This window comes from Salvelinus fontinalis, chromosome 7 (assembly GCF_029448725.1).
Source record: "Salvelinus fontinalis isolate EN_2023a chromosome 7, ASM2944872v1, whole genome shotgun sequence".
NCBI lineage: Eukaryota > Metazoa > Chordata > Actinopteri > Salmoniformes > Salmonidae > Salvelinus > Salvelinus fontinalis.
The window spans coordinates 51,051,807-51,079,661 of record NC_074671.1 but is presented as its reverse complement, the minus strand read 5'-3'; the positions used below and the strand labels follow the sequence as shown (position 1 = coordinate 51,079,661).

The window sequence follows — 27,855 nt, the reverse complement described above, 5'->3', positions numbered from 1 at the left end:
TCAGAACGCGCTATGGGGACGGAGCTGTACAGTTCAAACATTTGGCTGAAACACCTTAGCACCACTTAAATAACTCACATAATACCTGGCAATTTACAAGACAGTGCAACATGTGTCTACTTGGTGCAAATAATTCACGTTTTATAGATCTGTCAAACTGAACTGTCAACTATTGATTGTAATGTAAAAAGGTATAGAAATTGAATACCGTGCTACAGGGGAGTGCAATATGATTAGTCAGCATACTGTTGTGTCAAAAAATATGGAGTTAGAGTACCCTCTTATGGCAATTGGTATAATGACTTTGTTTGATGCAGGCTAACTGTAAAAATAAAAATAAAATTAAAAAAACGTGTTTTTTTTCAGTAAGATTGTGTAATCACACCTTTTGATAGACATTGCTTTATTGCGATCTTTCTTTTCATATTTGAGTGCGTTCATTCTCGATTTCCTCTGATCATTACCGTAATAATTCTCATTGATGGACCTTAGGCTGGTGAGTCATCGTGGCATAATAGGTCGGGATCGAAATCAAAAGGCAGTACTCTGGAGGCAGCGGTACCATGTGCATTAGAACTATAATAAGCGGTACTTCTCTTTTCAACAAAGCTGACGCATTTCCCACTGAATGAGAGAAAAGGCTAGGTAAACAGAGGGGACAAAAATTGGACATGTAGGTGAATAGGTATACTGTTTTATTGGGTCCTTGGGATATAGCCTTATTTTTTTTTCTGGATGGATCAACCCACTGCCCCTCAGTCATTAAATTGATTTCGACTAGACAGCTAATTAGCTTGCGGGAGAGGATGGCGTTTTAACTAACCACAGCAATAGGCATAGGCTAGAGTAGCCTACAGTGGCAAGTAAGAGAACAGGGGAAAGTTACGGGACGCTTGGAGTTCCTGGAGGATCGTTTTCACTGTCGCACTTATGATAACGCACCGGTTAGCAAACCGTTGCAGTGTGTGCACGTGAGCGGCAACTGGAGGTGAATGTGTTTTCTGACTAAGATGGGGCACCGGGCCGCTACTCCGCTCTGAGTGGACAAATAACTTGAGACCAAGGGTATGTAACACGAAAAACGCTGTTGTCACAACCGAAGATGAGGGCTCGGCATTAAAACCTCTCATCTCCAAAAGGCGCGAAGGAGGTGGCGGCACAAGACGCAAACATCCGCTTGACATGAGTAGGAAGTCAGTCAAGCAAATCAGGAGAGAACAAAACACGATCGAGACTGGCTGCGGTGGCAACTATAAGCGGAGTATATCTATATCCCTCTGAAGGAGCAGCAGCATACCCTCTTGCCTTTCATTGCTGCGGTTTTTGTATCGCTTTTCTAACCTGGATTTAAATCAAGATGATGGCTCTCTCTACAGGTAATTGATTTTCAACCCTATTTTATGCACGAGGATGGCATCAGAAGCACCCCCCACCCTCCTTCCCTCTATTGTTAGGGTGGTATGAGTGGGGGGGTCTGGGGAAAGGGAACAGCGAGGGTACATCATTAGCCTACATTGAAAACCTATTGCACTGCCTGCGAATTCATACGCAGTGAGGATCACCAATACAACGCGAACACGAACAGTTGCAGCAAAATGGGGAGATGTTATAATACTGCTGCAACAAGGTGTTTATCATTGGGCAAAATGAATGCACACAAGGACGTGGGCCAGGAATGTAGAAAGACATGATTGGTATATTCACAGTTTCAAACAGTTATTGTATCAAGGTTAGCCTACTGATTACTCTTGTAGGTCCATTATAGGGCTGCTAGTTGAAAGTGTGTGTGGTCAGGTATGCGTATTGGGGGAGGGTGGGGTACAGTACAACACCAAAGTACTTATCATTATGATACTATAGTATTAGTAGTACCGTAGTAATACTACTCTGGTAGGAGTATAGTGTAGGAGTATAATGTAGAAGGAGAAGTAGGAGTGGAAGTATGATGACAATACATACTACTGAAAGTACTGATCGTGGATTATATGTTGTTATTCCAGACATAGAGGACAAAATGCCCAGCTTTTCTACAATGAAACACGTGTGGATCTCTGTCTTGCTGCTTTGTATGACATGTCAAGTGGGGTAAGTGAAACGTGTACCATCCCATCTGACTATACACTGCATTACATCCTCATTTGAACAGTAGATATACTGTGCATATCCAACTATGATGTGGTTTATTTACATCGACACTAGCCTTGTCAAGCAGTCTCCATGTTACAGTATGTGGAACTAACCAGCCTGATTGATGTTCTGTCTTTCCCAGTCGTGGCCAGACCACAGCAGAGGCATTGAAAGAGGCGGAGGCTAATGACAACATCACCATCTTCACGCGGATACTGGACGGACTGCTGGACGGCTACGACAACAGACTCAGACCAGGACTTGGAGGTAACGTATACCGACTTACAGACCACTCTGATCCAAACTCATATCACTAGAGGTTACAGTACAAAGCAGTACAACACAATACAGTATTATATCAGTATTCATTTTCTTGGGGCAAATGTCATTCACTAATACTCTTATTTGACGTTATATTATATCCTCAGAGTACACTCAAGCCAGGTGCAGCAGGACCAGTGTAGCATGCTGATGCAGGAGATTTATAGAACCAAAATACAGTGTGAAATGTGGATATTTCTGTTTCAATGTACAGTTTGTCTTTGTTTGAATTTATACTGAATGTATTTTGGTTCTTTTGCAACTTGAAGGGATTTGATGGGAAATATAAATACTAAGAGAGTGTGCCTGGGTGTGCACTGATTTAATGCAATTATATTACTGTAGCCTAAAGGCTATGCAGGTTATGCTGCAGCAAATTGACCTGTCACAAGACAAAAAGTTACCAGCTGATGAGACGATAAATGAGTGTGCTCCATACCGAGATGCGCTGTGTGACCCCACGTGGGACCAACTGTATGTTTTGGAAACACCCCCCCACTTGCAGGGAGACGGCTCTGGGGCGTTTTCTTTTTGGTTGGGGGCACCCTGGTGGCCCCCCCCCCCCCCCCTCTTCCCCAGATAGCATACGAACACATCATAAGCCATGGCAAAATGATTAGCAAATTAGCTTCAAAACTGCAACATTTTCTCTCAGTCTGATGGCAAAATGTTTAGAATAACACGAGATAAGCTATTAAACTTGATCGGACCTTGCAGTGGGGGGGGGCTCGCAAAACTGCAGTATGCCAATGCTTAGCCTCATACATAATTTGTGTTCCAGCATAGCATTTTCCCTCTCTGTAAAATAACACTCGATAGACTTCTTGGATTCAGTGAGAAAAATAAAGAGACTGTTCTAATATACAGATTTGCATTGACTGGAATATATTCCAAGAGCAAAGCAATCACAGTAATAGATCAATCCTAAGTGAGAAGGAACTGCACTGCCAACACGCCATATATCACACAGCCCCCCTCATGACCACCACCTCCATCTGCAAAAAGTAACCTTGAGATCCAGACCTCTATTCAGACGAGAGAGAGAGGGAGTCAAAGAGTGTTCACTGGAAGATAGATAGAAATATCCTGCATCTCTTAGAGAAAAGAAAATGCTCTACCTCCGATTTGGTCTTACAGTGATTTTTTATCCTTTTTCCCCCTTCTAAATCTTGTTTTTTAATGTCGCTAATCTAACACATGGATACATCCAACATGGATTTGCCAAATGGGGTTGGAGAACAGAGCTGCACTCACTTCCTTAGAATGGCTTCTGTCATTGAAGGGTGTAAAGATTTCAAATGGAAATCTCTATGACGATTACTCCTAAATTGAATTTGCCCCTGTCCCTTGTCTCTTCATGTTCACGGTCATATTCCAAATTCTATTCTATCCACAGAAAAGGTCACGGAGATCAAAACCAATATATTTGTCACAAGCTTTGGCCCAGTTTCAGATACTGAAATGGTGAGTCAATTTACAGCCCATTTCATTATGCACCATTTCAATGACGTCCATTAACGTAATTCTTTGCGATAGGAGCAACACCACACCCTCCTGTAAATGTTACAACACACAGCAATTATCCTAGGTGCATATAATGACATGTATTCATATTTTTTTGTTAAGTAATAAATCAATATATTATAAAGAAATACATCATGGGCCAGATTCTAGGATGCAGATTAAACCCAGTCCTGGACTGAAACGTTATTTCAATGGAGAATCTTCTTTTAGTATTTATTTTTGTTGTCCAGGACTAGTTTTACAGTTGAATATTTTAAATTGACCAGTTTCTCACAGCAGGAAAAGAATCCTGCAGCAACAGGAAATGTGAATTATTACACGGATTATAATTAATGGACATTTTTGTGAGCGTTGATACACTTTTCGTTAGGGAAAATCAAGTCTGACATTTTAAGGTGGAAATTGCTAACTTTAAACCTTTTTATTCTCATAGTTCATACAGATTGTCAATTAAAGATTTTTTTTGCAAAAAGTATTATTATATTATTGATCAATTGATTATGACTTTGCAAATCACCCATTCTGTAGAAACTATGAGAATAGAAAGGTTCAGAACTTTTGAGAAACATCACAGCACAGTTGAAATGTATATGGCATAAAGAAATCCAACATGGATGGTGTTAAGAGATAGATGGGAAGGGTTGACTGGAGCTGAAGGCTGGGACTAAAACAACAAGATAACTCATGTAAATATATAACTGTTTCCATAAAATGTACATAGGTTCAAAACTTTTGTGAAAAAGCACAGTTAAAAAATATATGACAAATAGAAATCAAACTGGATGGTCTTCAGAAATAGACGGGAGGGGTTGAGGGTAGTGGAAGGATAGGAGTAAAAACAAAAAAAAGATTGTAAAATATATGGTGTCTGTAAAATGTACAATGCCCTCGGAAACTATTCAGACCTCTTGACTATTTCTACATTTTGTTACGTTATAGCCTTATTCTAAAATGTATTAAATTGTTTTTCATCAATCTACAATACAATACAACGACAAAGAAAAAACAGGTTTTCCGAATTTGTGAGTAATTTATCTTTTTTTTTTTTTACTACTGAAATGTCACTTTTACATAAGTATTCAGATCCTTTACTCAATACTTATTTGAAGCACCTTTGGCAGCGATTACAGTCTTGAGTTTTCTTGGGTATGACGCTTCAAGCTTGGCACACCTGTATTTGGGGAGTTTCTCCCATTCTTCTGGCAAGAGGTTCTCAAGCTCTGTCAGGTTGGATGGGGAGCGTTGCTGCACAGCTATTTTCAGGTCTCTCCAGAGATCTTAGATCGGGTTCAAGTCCGGACTCTGGCTGGGCCACTCAAGGACATTCCAGAGACTTGTCCCGAAGCTATTCCTGCATTGTTTTGGCTGTGTGCTTAGGGTCGTTGTCCTGTTGAAAGGTGAACCTTCAACCCAGTTTGAGGTCCTAAGCACTCTGGAGCAGTTTTTCATCAAGGATCTCTCTGTACTTTGCTCTGTTCATCTTTGCCTCGATCCTGACTAATCTCCCAGTCCCTGCCGCTGAAAAACATCCCCACAGCATGATGCTTCCACCACCATGCTTCACTGTAGGGATGGTTCCAGGTTTCCTCCAGACGTGACGCTTGGCATTCAGGCCAAAGAGTTCAATCTTGGTTTCATCAGACCAGAGAATCTCGTTTCTCATGGTCTGAGAGTCTTTAGGTGCCTTTTGGCAAACTCCAAGTGGGCTGTCATGTGTCTTTTACTGATGAGTGGCTTCCGTCAGGTCACTCTTCCACAAAGGCCTGACTGGTGGAGTGCTGCAGAGATGGTTGTCCTTCTGGAAGGTTCTTCTTTCTCCACAGAAGAACTCTAGACCTTTGGCAGAGTGACCATCGTGTTCTTGGTCACCTCCCTCGACCTATTGCTCAGTTTGGCTGGGCGGCCAGCTCTAGAAAGAGTCTTGGTGGTTCCAAACTTCTTCCATTTAAGAATGATGGAGACCACTGTGTTCTTGGGGACCTTCCATGCTGCAGAAATTTTTTGGAACCCTTCCCCAGATCTGTGCCTCGACACAATCCTGTCTCGGATCTCTACGGACAATTCTTTCAACCTCATGGCTTGGTTTTTGCTCTGACATGCACTGTCAACTGTGGGACATTATATAGACAGTTGTGCGCCTTTCCAAATCATGTCCAATCAATTGAATTTACCACAGGTGGACTCCAATCAAGTTGTAGAAACATCTCAAGGGTGATCAATGGAAACAGGATGCACCTGAGCTCAATTTTGAGTCTCATAGCAAAGTGTCTGAATACTTATGTAAATACGTTTTTTTACATTTATATTTGTTTTTGCAAAATTTCAAGAAAACTATTTTTGCTTTGTCATTATGGGGTATTGTGTGTAGATTGGGAAGGATAATTGAAAAAAATATCAATTTTAGAAAAAGTCTGTAATGTAACAAAATGTGGAAAAAGTCAAAACTTTCCAAAGGCAGCATGTATAAGCTGGAAGTAGAAGCTTAACTGTTGTTGTTCGTTAGTTTACTCCAATTAGGGGAGGGGTGGTAGGGTTAGTCAAAAATACTAAATCTAATAAAATAAAATGATACAAAATTAAATACTTTAAAACCTTTTTAAAACCTCAGGTACACTACACATTGCACCTCCTCCTGCACAGGAACATTCTCTGAGTCAGCGGGATCAAATTAAAATAGCAGATCTGTATGTGTCCACGGGCTTTGACTCGGAGTGTTATCACCATGCTTCTCTCCACCTTAGGAATACACCATTGATGTGTTTTTCCGACAAAGCTGGAAAGACGAACGCCTGTGTTTCAAAGGACCCATGGAGATGCTGCCTCTGAACAACCTCCTGGCCAGTAACATCTGGACCCCAGACACATTCTTCCTCAACGGGAAAAAGTCTATCGCCCACAACATGACCACGCCCAACAAGCTACTGAGACTGAAGGATGACGGAACGCTGCTCTACACTATGAGGTACCAACCACGGGCCTGTTCAGTACTATTTCAGATAGAAATGTATCACATAGAACAGATAGGAAGTACCTGTAATGTAGGGTGGGGAATTGTGTCAGGTCTATTCAAATCAAGTCACATTTTATTGGTCACATACACATGGTTAGCAGATGTTGATGCGAGTATAACGAAATGCTTGTGCTTCTAGTTCCCAGTAATATCAAACAAGTAATCGAATAAATTCACAACGACTACCTTATACACACAAATGTAAAGGGATGAATAAGAATATGTACATATAAATATATGGATGAGCGATGGCCGTGCGGCATAGGCAAGATGCTGTAGATGGTTTAGAATGCAGTATATACATATGAGATGAGTGATGTAGGATATGTAGGCATTATTAAAGTGGCGTTATTTAAAGTGACTAGTGATACCTTTATTAAATCCATTTATTAACTTTATTAAAGTGGACAGAGATTTGAGTCTGTATGTTAGCAGCAGCCACTCTATGTTAGTGATGGCTGTTTAACAGTCTGATGGCCTTGAGATAGAAGCTGTTTTTCAGTCTCTCGGTCCCAGCTTTGATGCACTTGTACTGACCTCGCCTTCTGAATGATAGCAGGGTGAACAGGCTGTCCCGTCAAAGCGGAGATGCTGTTTCCTGAAGTCCACGATCATCTCCTTTGTTTTGTTGACGTTGAGTGAAAAGTTATTTTCCTGACACCACAATCCGTGGGCCCTCACCTCCTCCCTGTAGGCCGTCTCGTCGTTGTTGGTAATCAAGCTTACCACTGTAGTGACGTCTGCAAACTTGACGATTGAGTTGGAGGCGTGCATGGCCACGCAGTCATGGGTGAACAGGGAGTACAGGAGTGTGCTGAGCACGCATCCTTGTGGGGCCCCAGTGTTGAGGATCAGCCCTCACCACCTGGGGGCGGCCCGTCAGAAAGTCCAAAAACCAGTTGTACAGGGCGGGGTCGAGACCCAGGGTCTCAAGCTTAATGATAAGTTTGGAGGGTACTGTGGTGTTAAATGCTGAGCTGTAGTCAATGAACAGCATTCTTACATAGGTATTTCTCTTGTCCAGATGGGATAGGGCAGTGTGCAGTGTGATGGCGATTGCGTCGTCTGTGGACATATTGTGGCGGTAAGCAAATTGGAGTGGGTGTAGGGTATCAGGTAGGGTGGAGGTGATATGATCTTTGAGTAGTCTCTAAAATCACTTCATGATGACAGAAGTGAGTGCTACGGGACTATAGTCATTTAGTTCAGTTACCTTGGCTTTCTTGGGAACAGGAACAATGGTGGCCATCTTGAAGCATGTGGGCACATTAGACTGGGATAGGGATTGATTGAATATGTCCGTAAGCACATGCTCTGAGGACGCGGCTAGGGATGCCGTCTGGGCCGGCAGCCTTGCGAAGGTTAACACATTTAAATGTTTTACTCACATTGGCCACGGTGAAGGAGAGCCCACAGGCTTTGGTAGCGGGCCGTGTCAGTGGCACTGTATTGTCCTCAAAGCGAGCAAAGTAGTTGTTTAGTTTGTCTGGGAGCAAGACGTCAATGTCCGCGACGGGTCCGGTTTTCTTTTTGTAATCCGTGATTGACTGTAGACCCTGCCACATAAGTCTCGTGTTTGAGCCGTTGAACCCTACTCGTGTTTGAGCCGGAGACTCTACTTTGTCTCTATACTGACGCTTTGCTTGTTTGATTGCCTTGCGGAGGGAATAGCTACACTCTTTGTATTCGGTTATGTTTCTAGTCGCCTTGCCATGATTAAAAGCGGTGGTTCGCGCTTTCAGTATTGCACGAATGCTGCCATCAATCCACGGTTTCTGGTTAGGGAGGTTTTAATAGTCACAGTGGGTACAACATCACCGATGCACTTGCTAATAAACTTGCTGACCGAGTCAGCGTATAGGTCAATGCTGTTGTCTGAGGCTACCCAGAACATATCCCAGTCCACGTGATCGAAGCAGTCTTGAAGCACTCATGCGTCAAATTAAGTAACATAATAATACAAATATCCCCTTTAAGCTAGGTATATGTTTCTTTGAATGGGCTGCGTTTTTTAGACCATGTGACATCCCGAACAATTGGTCTTCTCACGAAAACCTCTGTAGCGTCTGAACGATTTGGGCTACAAACGAATATGACCCCGTTATGGAAAGGAGATATTCTCACAAATATGATGGTGTTCTCCATTTTGGATTTACGATCTCCGCAAGTGTCACTCGTCTGAAGGTAACTGGTAAAAAAAATAAAAATGAATGGAAGTATGGAGTTAGTTTTGTGCCAACAGATAAAGGGGGTTAAATATGTGTCCAAAAAAACAAAAGTATTTCCTTACTGTAGCTTTCTTATATCTCTTAGATAAAGGAAAGACGCTTAAAAATCTTATTCCCCCTTTTATTTTTGGACTGTCTGTTTGGCCATTTACGATTGTGGTATTCAATGTGTTTCTATAGGTTATAGTAGTAAAGACCAATTTTGGTGAATACCTACAGGGGTCCTAAAATTCCAAATCAAATAGCTAAATGATCCATGATATGACCATCTTAAAACAATTCCACATGTTAGCTGAACCTCCCCCACCCCACCCAAAGGCTTAGACTTATAGAGGATAATATCTGAGCTTTGTGTCTGAAAAACTAACGTTACGCTCACTGAAATACAGCCAGCCACGATTCACAAATGGCCCTGAACTGGTTTGGTTATTGTTGTTGTCTGTGTGTAGGAGGTAACAAAAGCCTCTGCACAGCTATTCGACTCAGTCCAGCTCTTGGTAACATAGGCTCAGACAATTTTCTTTTCTTTTGGTCTTTGTGAGGCTGTATTTTGTATGTTATGGGACACGGACCAATATGTGGCAGGTTAGATTAAATATTCACCCTTGAATTCATAATAGACAGGAACAGAAAGTGATGACAACCAATAGCAATCATACGAAGAGATCAGGACTTCCTGGTATCATTTTAGGAGGTATAATTTATTCCAGATCAATACCACCTGCTAAAAATCATCTTAATGCCAGATAAATAGATGCAAGAGAAATAGATGACTTTGATTCCGTCACTGGAATCAAAGTCTGATGAGTGAAAGAAGAAGCAGATATCAGGCCCATAATTTTAAAAAAGGTAATAGATTTCCCAATGACTCAGGAAATGAAACATCAGGACGTTTCTGCTTTTAATCGCTCTGGTTTTACTACTGTCTCCTAATGTATTTCCATTACCAGGAAAGAGATTAGCGCTCTACCTAGATTTATTGCATGGCCCAGCCTTTCAGAATCCACCGACATCAGGGGAAAGCTCCTTCTCTCCAGTGGAGATAATGACTAAATGTGATTGCATTCTCACCCCCCCGATTCCCGAAACATTAGCCCGAGAGCAACAGAGTTTTCAGAAACCTTCAGAAAAGGTTGAAGCAAGTGAACCTCATGTAGTATTCGTATTTCCAGAGCAAACTGTACCTCTGATGCAGGAAATATGCATATTAAGAAACTAGTGCAGTCTTTTTGCCATGTTCATTACTTTGAGGTGCACTGGTGACGTCAACACGTAACAAGTACATGTTATCATGTTAATCACACAAGAAATGCAGGTGCATAATTGTGAATGCAAAAAATTGAGTAATGGGGATGATTTAGAATCGATGACACCTGTTACATGTAATTTGAGGGGGAATTTGTAGCCCTAATTTTGTAAGGGAAAAAGGCAGCTCTCTACGCGTGGACCTACATTAGGATATAGCTAATCAAACCTGTATACCAATATACTTTCCTTGTGAGACAGAAAATCAGGTTCTTCAATGACCAGTCCTGCAGTTTCTCTTGTAACCACATGATGGCAGCCTTCCCTGTTCACAGTACAGACCAATGAGAATTAGAGTTGGTCTTCGTATGATCCAATAAGATCTTAAAACATGTCAGCTGTCCTTGACACAACATAAGCAAAGTAATACCATTGAATAAGGATGCAGTGAAGTGAACACAACCGGAGTCCATATGGTCCTCAAGGACTAGAGGTGGCATCATTTCATTGTTATATCAATGTGTTTACATGTGTCACATTATGTGGTTACTTTGTGGACATGTTCTCTGTGAATACACTCTTGGCGTACAGTACATGGGGGGATTTGAAGTGAATGACAGCTGGGAATTCACAAATAATACAACCACCACAAGATGGCAGTATAATCAAATGTAATGCCATGTGCTTGGATCAGGGTGAATTCTTGGTGATTCTGTCTAGAAATACTACAAGGGGGAAAAAAACGGCCTGTGATGTAATCGTACAGGCATTGTGCTATCTATGCAACTAACATTAGCACTGGAGATGAAGATGTTGATGACGACGGCGGCACTGGATTTGAAATTAACAGGATTATTATATGTAGTAAATCTGTAGGGGATTTGGGTTTATTGTCTTGATCTTTTGTGTCTTTCTCTAGGTTAACCATATCGGCGGAGTGTCCCATGCAGTTGGAGGACTTCCCAATGGATGCTCATGCTTGCCCTTTGAAGTTTGGAAGCTGTGAGTAAAATTCCATGTGTTGTTATTTTGTGTATTACTCTTTGCCACACTAATAATACAACGGCACAGATCCCATCCGTATAAACATTACTAGGCCCAGACTTCCTATGATCTGAGTATGAGTCAATGACAGCACTATTTATCAAACCTCCAACTCAGTAAACTACCAAATCAATTCCTCTAAAGAGACAATTGAGCTTGCACAGTATTCTGTAGGACGGTACATATGGAACAAGGAAAGAACACAGAATCCAGCCACAACGACGGCGCCGCAATAAGGAATGACCTGAATCCTGAAACCGGAGGAGCTAAACCTGGTTCAGTTAAACTAGGTGGAGGGCCAAAAGGTCTATCTATCCTTTAATCAAATTGCTTGTCCTTAATTACCTTTGGTAAACTGGCTCTTAATTACCTCTGGTAACCAGGCCCTTAATTACCTTTGCTAACTTGGCACGTGGCCTGTGGCCTCAGCAGTTGGGCTATCCTACTGTACCACCTCGCCAGGGCTCCCAGGGTTGTATTACCATTTACCAAACTGAACTAAAAGCAGACTATGGTCAGGCAGGGCCATCCCCTAGACTTTTTGGGGGCCCTCTGCGAGATTTGGTTGGGGGGCCCCCACGCCTCGCTGGCAAAACATTTTGGTGGCCCCCCTCTTGACGGCGGAGAGAAAAAGTTAGAGTTAAAGTACATTTCCTGCAATTCCACACATTTTGCCATGGGGCATAGAATTTATTTTGCAATTTTAAAGCACATTTTCTGCAATTGTACACATTTTGCTATGGGGCGGAGAGAACATTTAGCAATTGTATAACTAATTATATGCAATTCTACTCATTTTGCCATGGAGCGGAGAAAAAGAAGTTGCAGTTTTACAGAGAATTTCCTGTAATTCTACACGTTTTGCCGTGCAGTGGAGCAAATTCTTTGCCGTTTTAAAGATAATTTCCAGAAATTTGACACATTTTGCAATGACTTATGCCATGTTAATCTAATATTTGGTTGAGAGTGACTAACAAAATCAATGGCCCTTCGTGCCTGGTCGGTAATTCAGCCATGATTACTACATTTACATTTTAGTCATTTAGCAGACACTCTTATCCAGAGTGACTTTTAGCCGCAATTATGGATAAGTGCCTTGCTCAAGGGCACATCGACAGATTTTCCTCCGAGTCGGCTCAGGGATTCAAACCACAACTGTCCGGTTACTGGCCCAACACTCTTAACCTCCAGGCTACCTGCTGCCACTACTACAAGTTTAAATCGCTGGCTAGACCTATTTACCTTTTTTAAATTACTGCTGACGTAGCCTGATTGAGAGACTGACGGTGACTGGCATAACAATAAAAAAACTGCTTATGCACAACCAAATTTCGAAATTGCACCCCGTGTATTCTGCTATTCTAATTCTCAACAGTTAGTTGAAACCCCTCAACCCCCTCTCAAATTGAGAACCCTAAGTTCCTGAACCCAGGGGACTTCCAGAACTGGAAACCGCTTTGTACTGTGATATCCAGCAGTCACACCAGCATCTGCGGCTAAGCATCTTATCCTGTTATGTTAACATTCTCCTGAAGTGTTGTGGGTTGGGGCAGGGGGGGGTGGTGTGGGTGTTGCCTGCCTGCCTGGTTTAAGTGCTGGCCTGAAATAGCTCAGCTGTACTTTGACCTTTTAGACGTGGACACCACAGATGGATAGTCCCAGGGAAGCTAATAGGAATGCCCTGAACAGGGTCACGCCATGTCACAATATAGTAAACCCTGGGCTTTATCACACCATAGGACGTATATAGCCAGATTACCTAGCTGATTGAACTGCCCCTACAGATGTAGGATCTTAAGTTGATCACTCTTTTGTTGCTGAGAATTTTTCTGCTAAGCACGAAATGGAAACTTGTTGTGTATTTGAGTTTTAAAAAGTCTTCTAAAAGTTTAGAATTTCACTTTGACATTTCAGACTAGGTTTGTCCTAACAAAAAAGGCCAGACACTCAGAAAAGATTTGCATTTGAGTAATTTACGTACAGAGCATACAGATACAGTTACTACGGTTTAGCCAGTTGTCTGAGCACTGTGACCACAGGCTCTATATCTCATTCCATCAACCACACATCCCACTTCACCACCAGATACAACTGCTTTCCTGTGCAGCCCAGCTCACAGGGGATATGAAGGATGATGGAAAGTGTATCTTGCCTTTACTCTCTTGGCCCACAGTTGACCTTTTTTCAAGCAGCACAGAAAAACTAAGTCTTATCAAATAATGTTCATGATAAGTAGGATGGATGTGGTAGTGTGTGGAGAGGAGGGAGTGTGTGTATGTTTGTACAGATGTGGGATTGTAATTTGATCACCCTGTTGCAGGAGAACTGTTGCAGGACATTTAAAATTGTAGTCTATTTGAGAGTTAAAAATGCTTATGAAGTTTGTCAATTCCAATTTGAAATGTTTGACTTGATTGCCATAATGAAAAATATATCAACCTCCACAAAAATGTCCATGAATTATAATCCATTTAATAATTTATATTTCCTGTTGCTGCAGGATTATTTTCCTGCGATAGCAAACTGGAACAAATTAAGATCCTACATTTGTATAGGTCTGTGGAGAAGCATGGAAAATGTCTGACCTGACCATGCTACTGCTGCTAAGGCGAAATTCCGGGGTCAATGCAACGTCATAATTGAGACGTGGTTTCTCCTTCTTATGCTTTTTTTGTTGTATTGATAGCAGACACTCTTTTTAAGATGAACTCATAACTAGTGTAGTGTACTACAAATAAAATATTGAAATCACCAGCAAATAAACATCACAGGTCACAAATGTGCCCTTTTGACACTATTCCACATCTAAATTCATAAAATGGTTAAATTGATGTAAAAACTATATCGTGATGCAGAAATAATCTACAAGAGTGCTGTAATAAACAGTCATTGAAGTCTGTGGAATGATGACACTCAAGTCTCTCTCAGTCTTCAACCGATTAGAGCTGTGGTGAACTGAAGTGCTTTTAGGAGCTGGGTTCTCTATTGTCATCCATGCATTACTAACCCAAGGCTATCTGTATGGAGTGGAGAGATGGAGAGTACAGAGGGCTGTGTGCATCCCAAATAGCACCCTATTCCCTATTTTGTGCACTATATAGGGAATAGGGTGCCATTTGGGACCAGGGCACAGCCTCTTTTGATAAACGAAGCTGATTTAAAATGGGTTGTATACTACAGGCAAGGCTCAATCAGTGCATTTCTGTATACCCGGTGTAGCTCTTTTCTATTCCCATGGTCAAGTAAAATCACAGGAGGGTTTTAGATGCTGTAAAACCATCCTATTACTATTATGTACTAGCACACTCTCCTCACAGGTACAGTAGATGGCTCAAGTTTTCAGATTAAGATGTATGGGTGCGTGGACAGTATGTAAACAAAGATTATATCAAACCTGTTCATCATTTCATTTGTTCATTTGTTTGTTCATTCTTTTATTCATTTGTTCACTCATTCATTTATCCATTCATTCATTCATTCATTTACTCATTCATCTATCGCAGCTCCTAATGTTCATGTTATGTAATAGGTGGGTGTGTACCGTGCAATCTCAAAGTCAGGAAGAGGTTGCCGTAAAGTTGGCATACGTGACAGGCCCCGTCTGCCAAATCCTCTAGCTCTACTACTAAATCATGGTATTCCCTGCATCATTATCCTTAAGGATTCTAAACCCACCCAACTTTACATTTTGGCCGTGGCTTTCGGCTAAAGCCATCCAAGAAGTCTGACTGTAAATAGCAACCCACAGAGCATGGCCAGTAGTACCAGTACTACAACAAAGTGCTATGACATGCTATTGAGCTTGGTTGCTTAGTTACTGCACTTTACATTGATCCATCACTTTCTTTTTCTTTGTTCTTCCCACCCAACGCACACGCACGCACACGCACGCACGCACGCACGCGCACGCACGCGCACGCACGCACGCACACACACACACACACACACACACACACACACACACACACACACACACACACACACACACACACACACACACACACAGTCCTTACATGACAAATGCCTTTAATTTTCCTCCTACAGCCAGGGAGAAACGCTCGTTTAGTCCCAAGAAACATTCACAGTGGACCTCATTTTGATTCTTTTCTTTAATCCAGAAAGACACTTTGTCATCCGGGGGATTAAACGACAGTTATTCTTTTCATCCATAATTAGAAAAAAAATAAAAGATTTAAAAAAAAAAATGTACATGGAACATGGAAATGAAGTAGAAATGAAGTAGACTGGTACAGTGTATAGCCTTGAAGAACATGACTCACCCTCACATTTTCTTTCTCTCTCTCAATGTTCTCTCTCTCTCTCTCTGTTTCCTTTTCTTTCTTCCAGGCTCCTGTGGCTCATCCCTTTCTTAACCTGGTTCTCTAGGCCTTTGTGTTTTTCTATTTTATAGACGGACCATCTACAAAAGCTGAGGAATCTATAGAGATGTAGGATATTCATTCGATCAACCTTGAGGTTGTAAACGGAGTGTATTTGAGGATTTAAAAGGCTTCTGACGTTTGTAATTTCCACGTTGAAATTCATTTTAGACTGGATTTTAACCTACGAAAAATGTCAGTCAATTACAATCCAATTAACAATTCAAATGTCCTGTTGCTGTAGGATTATGTTCCTGCTATAGTAAACGAAGATCCTATATCTGAACCTCCACTCATTCCCCATGGTTCTGACTGGCCCATTATTCCTCACTATCCACCTTCCTCTGCATATCCCTGCATGCTTAAAGAGACCTAGGCCTCAAATTGATTGCAGACAGGAAAGGTGCTGTTTCTGAGGTTTCTCTCAGAATGTTGGCTCTCTATTTTTAGGACAGGTGTGGTTTCACGTCAATATCCCGACAGTGTTTCAACGGTGACAGTGTTCAGGAGAGGAACCAGCTTGCTAGTTGTTTCAGTTGAAATGAGGTTAACACTTCTGATAAAGTGTAAATCCTTCATCTGCACTTGATTGAATTATTTTGTTGGACTGCAGGTACTGTCCTAGCCAGTGCTTTCCTGAATCCCGACAGTAGGTTACTGACTACCCTAAAGGTTGCAATTATACTTTACATACAATAGAAACGCAACATGCAACAATTTCAAAGATTTTACTGAGTTACAGTTCATATCATGAAATCAGTCAATTGCAATGAATTCATTAGGCCCTAATCTGTGCATTACCATGCTGAAACATGAGCTGATGGCAGCGGATGAATAGCATAACAATTGGCATCAGGATCTCTTCACTGGATCTCTGTGCATTCAAATTGCCATCAATATAATGCAATTGTGTTCATTGTCCTTAGCTTATGCCTGCCCATACCATAACCCCATCTCCACCATGGGGCACTCTGTTCCCAACATTGACATCAGCAAATTGCTCGCTCACATGACGCCATACACAGGGTCTGCGTTTGTGAGGCCAATTGAACGTACTGCCAAATTCCCCAAAATGACGTTGGAGGCGGCTTATGGTAGAGAAATTAACATGAAATTATATGGCAACAGCTCTGGTGGACATTCCTGCAGTCAGCATGCCAATTGCACACTCCCTCAAAACATGAGACATATGTGGCTGTCACACTGATCTGTTTCACCTGTCTTGTGCTTGTCTCCACCCCTCACCAGGTATCTCCCATTTCTTCCCATCATCCCCTGTGTATTTATATCGGTGGTTCTGTTTGTCTGTTGCCAGTTCGTCTTGTCTCGTCAAGCCTACCAGCGGGTTTTTATAGTCCCTGTTTTCTAGTCCTCCCGGTACCAACCTTTTCTGCCTGCCCTGCCCTGACCCTGAGCCCGCCTGCCATACCATTCTGCCTGCCCTGACCTCAAGCCTGACTGCCATCCTGCCGTCCTGTACCCATCTGACTCTGACCTAGTTTACGAACTTCTGCCTGTCCCCGACCTGCCTCTTGCCTGCCCCTTGTCTATTAATAAATATCAGCAACTCGAACCAACTTCCTCCTTTGTCTGCATTTGGGTCTTGTCCTGTGTCGTTATAGTGGTATTGTGTTGTGCGACAAAACGGCTAATTTTACAGTGGCCATTTATTTTCCCCAGCACAAAGTTCACTTGTGTAATGATCATGCTGTTTAATCAGCTTCTTGAAATGCCACACCTGTCAGGTGGATGAATTATCTTGGTAAAGGAGAAATGCTCACTAACAGCGATGTAAACAAATTTGTGAGAAAAAAAATGAGAGAAATAAGCTTTTTGTGTGTTTGGAAAATTTCTGGGATTTTTCATTTCAGCACATGAAACATGGGACCAACATTTTACACGTTGCATTTATATTTTTGTTCAGTGTAGAATGTACATAGTAAATGTCTGATGATTGGAAATTTGATAGTAACAATGCTTTTGTTAGTTCATTTAAAAAGAAAATTAGATACGTTTGTACTTCAAATGATAACTCTCTGTCAGAGTAGTGTAAAAAGTGGGTTTCTGGCTGTAACAGATCGCCAAAATATTAATCTTCATATTTTGATTTATAGTTCATATTTGACATGCCCTACCTGGTTACAATAAACTATAGCTGACCTGACCTGAACTTTGTATCACTGATCGATCCAGACTGTTCTATTGATACAGCCTATTAAGAGATCCTAAATGTTGGCAGGCCTTTGTGTTCTATCTTGAGTCAGTGTTTCAGGAGAGGAGCCAATGCAACTCCTTGTGGATGTCATGAGTCTTTAGGGCTTAGCCCCAGCTTTAGAGTGAGCTCCACACTGGACCCTCCTGTAATCCTCTAGGTAAGAGGGATGATGTCCTAAGGGTGGAAAATCGACACAGAGAGCTGACAAGAGAAATCATTCGCTTTTAGATGAATTGGGAAATGATTTGATTACAGATCACCAATTTGAGCAAAAAAACTAGTCGGCTGCAATCTGAACCTGGTGTTGGTGTGTTTGTGTGTGTCTGCCTGCCTGTCTGTCTGCCTATCCGTCTGTCTGTCTGCGTATGCATCCTTGTCTTTCTGTAGGTCACGATGCCTGATGACCCTCTCTGCTGTGGCAGCGGCGTAATTTGGACCAGACCCTGGGGGTCAGCGTTAGCCGACACTCTCAGCTCCAATCAGCCACTGTGGCTATGTGATTAACAAGCTGTGTTGCTTTGCAAACATGTGCTCAACCAAAGCTCAATCTAAGCCTGAAGCCCCCAGAGGGGCAAAGCTGGCTGGGTCCCTTACTCTGGTCTGTACTGTACAGCTTCCGGGGGATTGTCCTACTATGTTAAAGGAAAAGAGATTGGGTATAGCCATGTTGTCTCTTAAGCTCTGTTCTTAGAGAGAAAACCATTCACCACATAATCCACAAATGCAATGGGTGCCTAGCTGTACTTAACACAGCAGGATCAGAAGCGACTTTTTGGCACTGAGACTTTGCATTTGCTAAATAAATCAACTAGGACACCAAACCACGATGTAGTTTCACTTAGAGTAGGATATGAGGAACCTTGTGTCCTGGACATAAGTAACAAACTGTTCTGTTCCTTTCCCAGCATGCATTTCATGCGTACACGACATAGGCCTCCGATTGTGTTGCCAGAAGAACGTGTAGTCCTAGTAATAGCTTCATCCTAGTTTCGCTTGACTCAACATCTGAGCTTCAACTATGACTTTGGTCTGAGACTTGCTAGTTCCTGATATGTGCACTGGCCTGTATAATATCTCATTAGCGTCCTCACAGTGTCCTGTTTCTTTCTTTCAGATGCCTATCCAGTCTCTGAGGTGGTGTACCTCTGGCAAACCGGTGCTGCCAAGTCTGTAGTGGTGGCAGAAGACGGATCCCGTCTCAACCAGTACCACCTGATCGGCCAGACTGCAGGCTCTGAGGACATCTACACCAGTCGAGGTGAGGTATATACTCAAAAACCTTTCCCAGCTCTCTTCCAATGTCCACACTAGCATACCTTAGAATTAAGCAATGTATTACGGCATGCATTCTAATTGGTATGCACATATGGATGTTGGAATGGAATGTAGCCTGAGACACTTTGATTTAGAATTGTAGGACCCCTTTAGGTATCAAATAATATATATATATATATATGTAACACCCATGTAGCTCAGCCACCTTCCACCGCATGTGCGGAAGGCTATCATAAGCGGACGCTATGGATTAAGACACAGCCCATGCAAATATCTCTATCTTAAACTGACCGATTTTCATGGGGATTTTGTTATTATGCTACTTAGATTGACGCACGGGTGGGTCAGTAGACTCTTAACGATTACGTTGGGGAAATTCATATTTTGGGGAAAGTATCCTATTCCTTTCAAATGTCATTTTTAGTCTGACTTCTCCAAACTCCACTGTACTTCACTGTAGGCTAGAGGGGGGAAAGGAAATATTTTGGAGGAGGAGCAAGAGCAGAAAGGGAAGTAGCCAGCTGTCACTTAGGCTACACATGGACTCACTTATTCCTGTCGTGAGCTCCCTGGGAGTCAAGGGTTAATCCCGTGTTGACTGTCCCATCAGGCTTTTGCATAAGAGGACGACATCACAGCGGCCGCAGGGATTGGACATCCCAGGCTCCCGGGCAAAGACACGTGGGACTGAAAGGCTTAATACCCTTATGTAAAGCGGAACTGTAATGCACTTCGGCTGCTGTCTGCAGAATGGCTATTAAAAGTGTGGATTTCCCTGGTATTGTGCGTAGAATGGCAGAAACCATCCAGCGCCGTGAAAGTCATCATCACAGCCGTTTAACTCCTTGGCCATGAAAGGAAAGGAGAGGCAGGACAGTCCCTCCATGGCAATCTCCCTTGATCATGGATAAGAACTAAAACCCTCCCTGCCTGTTAAGTAGGCAGCGGGATCCTATAAGCTTCCCTGCAGGGCCACTGATAAGTGTAAACTATAGTCCATTTGTGGACTGACCCCGAACTTCAGTAGGCCCGCGAGCTAAAAGTGTGTTTCTGTGGATCTCCTTTCCTCCACCGGCTCCTCTTTGCTTGCCAGCAGTGACAAATGGGAGCTGCGGAGGTCAGGCGGTGGCTGTAGGCCGTCTGTCTGGCCCAGGGCCAAGTCTGTAGAGTTCATTGTCCCCGATGGGAATCCGGTGGGTCAGTTCTGTTGCGGTTCTTGAATTAGCATGTGCCTAATCTTAGCTACAATCCCTCTATGGCTAAATCAAGACAAGATTAGCAACAGCTCGGTTTAGGGACATGACATCCTATACCCCCTCACAGTACATTTACAGCAAACCACACTGAAAATAAATACCGTACACCCCTAAAATGATATAGTATACTGTTTGGTAAAAGAGGGAAATATAGTTTATCCTGCAAAATGGAGTTCCTTAGTTGGGTTTAGAACAGTGTGCCTTTATGCAATGTCTCCTTTGGACATATCCCAAAACCCAGCCCATTCCACTTTTCTTTCTTTATATTTGCATATTTACATGTAAATTACATTTTCTTAAGTTTTTCACAAACTTTCTGGGACCACCGTTGCGTTAGTACTCACCAGTTGACCAACATGGCTGCGTTATTGTCTGCAATGAATGGAAGTTCCCCATAAACGCTCCAAAATCCTTGCAGTAAAATCCACCAAAGGTACATGTTCATTCCTCTATGAGTCTCATCGGGCTCCATGCATCAACAGCAAACAGTCCGGGTGGTCGGTTGGTCAGTCGGTCGCTCGGGGCGGAGAGAGGCTGGGAGTCATGGGTGTCTCCCCGGTGGGCCGAGAAGACGCCGGCTAGCTGGGGCTTCTGGGGCTGGAGACATGATGGTCCCTGCGTTGGCCCTACGTCCGTTTGGCTCACAGAATCACAAACTTCCCATGGGGCACCAGGTCAGCCCCCCTCCATCACACCCCTGGGAGAATTGTTATTAACTAGGAGCTAAGGTCTGTAGATATCTGTCCGTCAGTCGCTGGAGATCTGGTAGCGTCGCGTCCTTGTCGAGTGCGCGAGGCCAGAGCACAGCAGAGCCGAGCCGAGCTGAGTGAGTGGGCAGGACTGAGCTAGCGTTTTTCCCTGATGACAGGATGCAGATTGTGACAGGGGATTAGTGAGATACAAAAATCGGATTTTGCCTGGAGACCGCAGCAGTCATCAGTGGATTTTCTATAGTTTATCAGGCGCCGGCTGTGGGAAGCTAGAAAGGATTTTTTTTAAAGCTTCAAACGCAATCTTCAGTTGGTTAACAAGATATCATGGGTTTTTTTTCTCGCCGCTTTTTTCCCACAACACATTTACCTCACACAGCAACTGTCACATTATTGAGTGTAACATACATATTTTAGCGAAGCCATTTTACATCATATTTTATTCATCTGCATAATTGTTTTCTTAGATAATTATATTTGTTGGCAATTGTTGCATCCTTGTCGTGTTTTTTTATATATATATATATCATTTATAAAAAAAAATACAAAAATGCATATTATTATAAAGTTCGATATAATTATCAAATATATAACACAATTAGATAAAAATGCAGGATGACTTTGCGATTCACTCTCTCTTTCTACTGTATATCTCTATCATTGTTACCACTGCAATTATTAATTTATCTTTGTCCCACTGTCCTCTAAACCAACAGGACAGTACACCGTCATGATGTGTCACTTCTACCTGAAGAGGAAGATTGGTTACTTTGTCATTCAGACCTACATGCCCTGCTTCATGACCGTGATCCTGTCCCAGGTGTCCTTCTGGCTCAACCGTGAATCTGTACCAGCCAGGACCGTCTTTGGTTAGTATGACCGCACCTCGACCACTTGAATCAACTCGAACTAAAAGTGTACTTTCAACTCAAAATGGACACTATGTGTTGCCCCGTCACCCAACACATACACTCATCACAATTTTCATGAATGAATGTTAGATTTTTTTATTTATACCTTTAGTTAGCCAGATAAGTCATCGAGAACACATTATCTTTCACAATAACGACCTGGTTAAACTACAATTATCTATATCATCCATGATGGTGCCAATTTGAAATAGATTTTCAGGCAATTATAGACATCACAGGTGATGACCACCTTTCTCTTGTCCCTAGAAAACCCCTGAATGTCTACAGTAGGGTTCCCCAACTGACAGGGGGATTTTATTTGGCCTCCCAAGTTCTGAGCAAAAATAAATAAATCGTTTTTTTAAGACTTATTTTATTTATTATTGGACATAAAAGACTGTAAAAACACCAGCAAATCAGCTCTAAGTGAATTTAATTTTGAAAATCTATTCCAAAAATATTCCCACCCATAATAGAGAGATACACTACATGACCAAAAAAAGTATGTGGACACCTGCTCATTGAACATCTCATTCCAAAATCATGGGCATTAATATGGAGTTGGTCCCTCCCTTGCTGCTATAACAGCCTCCACTTTTCTGGGAACATTGCTATAGGGACTTGATTCCATTCAGCCACCTGAGCATTATTGAGGCCGGGCACTGATGTTGGACGATTAGGCCTGGCTCATAGTCGGCGTTCCAATTCATCCCAAAGGTGTTCGATGGGGATGAGGTCAGGGCACTGTGTAGGCCACTCAATTTCTTCCACTCCAATCTCGACAAACCATTTCTGTATGGACCTCGCTTTATGCACGGGGGGCATTGAAACAGGACTGTTGCCACAAAGTTGGAAGCACAGAAACGTCTAGAATGTCATTGTATGCTGTAGAGTTAAGATTTCCCTTCACTGTAACTAAGGTGCCTAGCCCGAACCATGGAAAACAGCCCTAGACCATTATTCTTCCTCCACCAAACTTTACAGTTGACACTATGCATTCAGGCAGGTAGCGTTCTCCTGGCCTCCACCAAACCCAGATTCGTCCGTCGGACTGCCAGATGTTGAAGCATGATTCAACACTACAGAGAACGTGTTTCCACTGCTCCGGAGTTGGCGTGAAGCTTTACACCAGTCCAGCTGACGCTTGGCATTGCGCATGGTGATCTGAGGCTTGTGTGCGGCTGCTCGGCCATGGAAACCCATTTCATGAAGCTCCCGATGAACAGTTCTTGTGCTGACGTTGTTTCCAGAAGCAGTTTGGAACTCTGTAGTGAGTGTTGCAACCTAGGACGTGCTACGTTCTTCGGTGGTCCCGTTCTGTGAGCTTGTGCGGCCTACTGTACCACTTCGCGGCTGAGCTGTTGTATGACGGTGCCACATTGAAAGTCACTGAGCTCTTCAGTAAGGCCAATCTATTGCCAATGTTTGTCTATGGAGATTGCATGGCTATGTGCTCGATTTTATACTCCTTTCAGCAATGGGTGTGGCTGAAATAGCCGAATCCACTCATTTGAAGGGGTGTCCACATACTGTTGTATATAGTGTATACTGTATGTTATCGAAAACAAATGTAAGCAAGGTTTGAAATTATTATGTTTTAAATAAGTATTATACTTGTTTGGTCTTCTTGCGATCAATTTGCGGTCTACAAATTATTTGTAATTATGTTCCGGCCCCCTGACCATCCGCTCAATAACAAATCGGCCCGTGGCTGAATCTAGTTGATGATCCCAAAATGTCTACAGCTTCCACACGTCACTACAGATGATGTTAACCACTTTATTCCCATATACTAAAGAATATATTACAACCTGTTGCTCACTCATCATACAGGGGTAGTGTTAATTAGGCAGAGAATGGAAGAAAATGGACTGAAACAGGGAGGGAATACCTGGCCTTGTCTAATTAGAAACTCTTATTTTATTTTTTCTGTTGCAAAACGTTTGAAACCCTTTTCCACTGTGTGCCCTAATGAACATGACGTCTCTGTTTTTCTACCAGGTGTCACTACAGTGCTGACTATGACTACTCTCAGTATCAGCGCTCGCAACTCGCTGCCTAAGGTGGCCTACGCCACAGCCATGGATTGGTTCATCGCTGTGTGCTATGCGTTCGTCTTCTCCGCACTTATCGAGTTTGCCACCGTCAACTATTTCACCAAGAGGAGCTGGGCGTGGGATGGCAAGAAGGCCATGGAGGCTCAGCACCCAAAGGTGAGTCCAGGTATCCCACTCTCCATTTAGAAAACTGTCTATAAAACACTATTGAAAAGCGAGAGCTATGGTCGTGTTTTTGGGACGACGTCATGGAAACGTTGATGCTCTACATGCATAATAATTACTGACAGAAATCGTAAAGTTAAAATAAAAAAACGTTTTATGTAGCCCCGGGTTTGTGAGGGTCTACGTGTAACACGGACTATTTGTATCCACCCAACACAAATAGTACCGTATTAAATATTAAATGATACATTTTAAATGTTTCATCTCAACAGAAAAGGGACCCTATGGTGCTTTCTAAGAAGCCCAACAACGTCTGTACAGCAGGAGTGAACTACACCCCCAACATCACTAAGGATATCTCTATCTCCACCATCTCCAACAGCACCTCCATACAACTAAGATCGTCTGAAACAGAAGTTCTGGACCCCAAGAAAACCTACAACAGCGTGAGCAAAATCGACAAAATGTCCCGGATAGTTTTCCCTGTCCTATTTGGAACCTTTAACCTCGTGTACTGGGCTACTTACCTCAACAGAGAACAGGTCATCAAAGGAGTCAACATATTGGCTCCAACATAGTGTCTTTGTCAAACACACGACCCTACCTTCAACCATATTGGCCTACAAGCTGCTGAAGAAAATTATACTGTGTCACAAAGGATGGGAGATTTTCATGGGTTCTGTCTTTCTCATACTGTCATTTGCATGAAGCTTTTAGAGAGATACTCTAACCATGTTTGCCTTAATATTCCCTCTTTATACCTACTGTACATTGCTTTAATTCAACAATGACATTTTGAAAGTGAAAATCAATGACATTTTGAAAGTGAAACTCGACAAGGACATTTTGAAATGCTGCAGTGTGGACATTTGTCCTGGCCTCAAATGAATTGAAAACGGTCAATGGCATTTATGTGTTGTTTATAACCCTGTCATCTTGAAGAATAAGAGACTGAGAAACACATGCTGTGTTAGTAATATGAAGTAAGATAGCGGAAGCTAGGATGGTAAGGAAAGTGGCGAATAATGATTTTCAGTGTCATTTCCAGTCAATTTGTAAAGTTTGTATAATACTGCAGACAAATCTCTCTTATCTCTATTGGATACATATGTTGTTATACTTTTGTCATTTTTGCCCATCTCACATGTACTGTTTGTACAATTTAAAATGTTACTATTTCTTACCTCTATCTATATAATGTACAGATTAATAATTTTTGGACAAACTTGGCTCTAACTGTGGAGACAGAGGCCAAATAAGCTGGCAAGATACAACGCTGTGATGTAATTGAGGATACAGTCTAATCAACCTAGGTGAAAGTGCACAGTGGGAAAATTCTAATCATTACCAAGTTATAAAATGGTTGGTTGATAAGGTCTGACTTTTTCAATTGCAATGAAAGCGTTTTCCCTCAGCTAGAGGGAGTGGATGCCGACTTAGAAGTGTTGAGCTGCCCTTTGTTGTGAAAGGTTGAACTCATATACTGTAACAGGATCCGTTTTCAGGGTCGTGTTCCTTGGGCATCAAATGGGGAAAAGCGGACTGAAACAGGGATGGACTTCCTGCATTTGTTCAATAAGAAACACTTATTTCATTTACCGTTTCAAAACATTTTGCCATAGTTTGCCCTACAGAACACAGCCCTTCTACACTGCTGTCCTATCCTCATTGTGTCATGACCAGATTGGCCCCAGTCCCTGAAGTCCGCTAGGATTTAATTAGCCTGGGATAATGAGCTTGAACCTGTTAAACACTCTATCTGATATGGCCCCTGGAGAGAGAACCAACCACATGGGACTGACCACCCACCCTCACCCCAGGCCCAGAGCGCTTTGTTCAGGGTACGGAAAGGAGAGGATGTGGGTAGGGCTCTGGGGCATGGTGCCTCTGTGGTAACACCTACTTTCTTGTTACAGACTCAAGAGATCGAGATACGGTATCTTTTTTTTTAAAGAGAGAAAGAAGAATAATGGATGAAACATGAAATAATAAGTTTGTGCTTCAAGGCCACCGTACTGGAGAAACAAGCTGTTCCTGAGAATCATATAAACTCGTTGACACAGCATGTACAGAGAGAAAATAATGGATAATTATGGATAATGTGATGGATAATATTAGTGACTGATGGATACTTTAAATGTCACTGACTTTACAGTTCTCATTAAAGTATCATGTTGTAGATAACACAATAACTGTACATGCATTATTATTAATTATTTTATATTCAAATCTCCTAGGCAACAAAGACATTCTTCATGTATATAGAGACAGTGACTAAAATACCTCTTTATTTGTATGTCTCTATGTGACATCTTGTGTTAAAGGAATAATCCACAAAAAAAACTTGTATGTCATTATTTCATTAGTCCACATTTGATACAGTCCCAAAATTGTTTTGCATGTCAGCAATCATGTTTTCAAGATAAAGGACTTTCACAAAGTAAATTGCCACATCATTAAATGCTGTCATTCCATTGCAAATCAAACCTATTTAATTTAATGTCAGATACAGTATATGAATTAGTTATGTGTACTATTCTCCTTGTACTGGTGTCAATATGTACATACTTTGAGGTTGCAGCAAAAAAAAAATTAAGCACTTGACAATGAAGCATCTCTCTGAAAAGAAATCCACCAATCAGACGTAAAGTACATCTTAAAGGGGACAAATGGAACATGACCCCATGGAGGTGTCATGTATGAGCTATCCCGTGTCACTAATAGCAACTAGCAAAGGATAGGAGAGGAGGGGACTGCGCTGATGACTCGATGGATTACAGAAATACTGGCCCATGAGGTCCTGTTGTGTAGGGAGAGAGAGGACTGATTCCATCCCATCAGTCACTGTGGCAGCCACATCTGCCATACATCTGTTTGTCAAGGATTTAGTTCCGCTTAAGTTGCTTTTCCATTCAGGAGCCCTGTGTGTTTCCCTCCAATTTAAGCCCTAACTGATGACAAATGGTGGTGCTCCTATGCAGTGGACAGCTGGGGTGCGTGTCAGCAGGCAGGGAGAAATGTAAAATTGCAATGCTACACTGAGACAAAGACACATGATAGCTCATCGCTATGAGGTTGTAGCTTAGCATAGTGCATACACTACCACCCAAAAGTGTCAATAAATGTATGTACATTATTTGATTAAATTAGTACACTGAAATCACTTTTTACCCTATTATTAGATTCTGTTTTCAGGGGGGAGAAATGATCAAGTAGAATGGATGGTTTTCAGTCACAGTAGCCTATATCCTCTGTGTATGCAGGTTGCATGTAGATATGCTATACAGCCACATAATCCATCTATTTGAATCAAACCTGTGAGAAAGCAGGGGTACTGGTCTACTGGTTGGAGGATTTGGATGAATACATCCTGATTACATCTGATTCA

General features: G+C 42.1%; 1 protein-coding gene across 1 annotated transcript; it reads left to right on the top strand.

Annotated features, from left to right (window-relative positions):
* The first annotated feature begins 381 nt into the window (after window positions 1-381).
* Window positions 382-27,545, top strand: LOC129859645 (gamma-aminobutyric acid receptor subunit alpha-5-like). Its single transcript, XM_055929686.1, has 10 exons — window positions 382-1,376; window positions 2,001-2,085; window positions 2,270-2,394; window positions 3,845-3,912; window positions 6,714-6,934; window positions 11,375-11,457; window positions 19,208-19,351; window positions 22,051-22,203; window positions 24,247-24,458; window positions 24,740-27,545. Exons 1-10 carry the CDS (start codon window positions 1,358-1,360, stop codon window positions 25,043-25,045), a joined length of 1,416 nt encoding a protein of 471 aa, XP_055785661.1. The 5' UTR covers window positions 382-1,357; the 3' UTR covers window positions 25,046-27,545.
* Window positions 27,546-27,855: the final 310 nt, after the last annotated feature.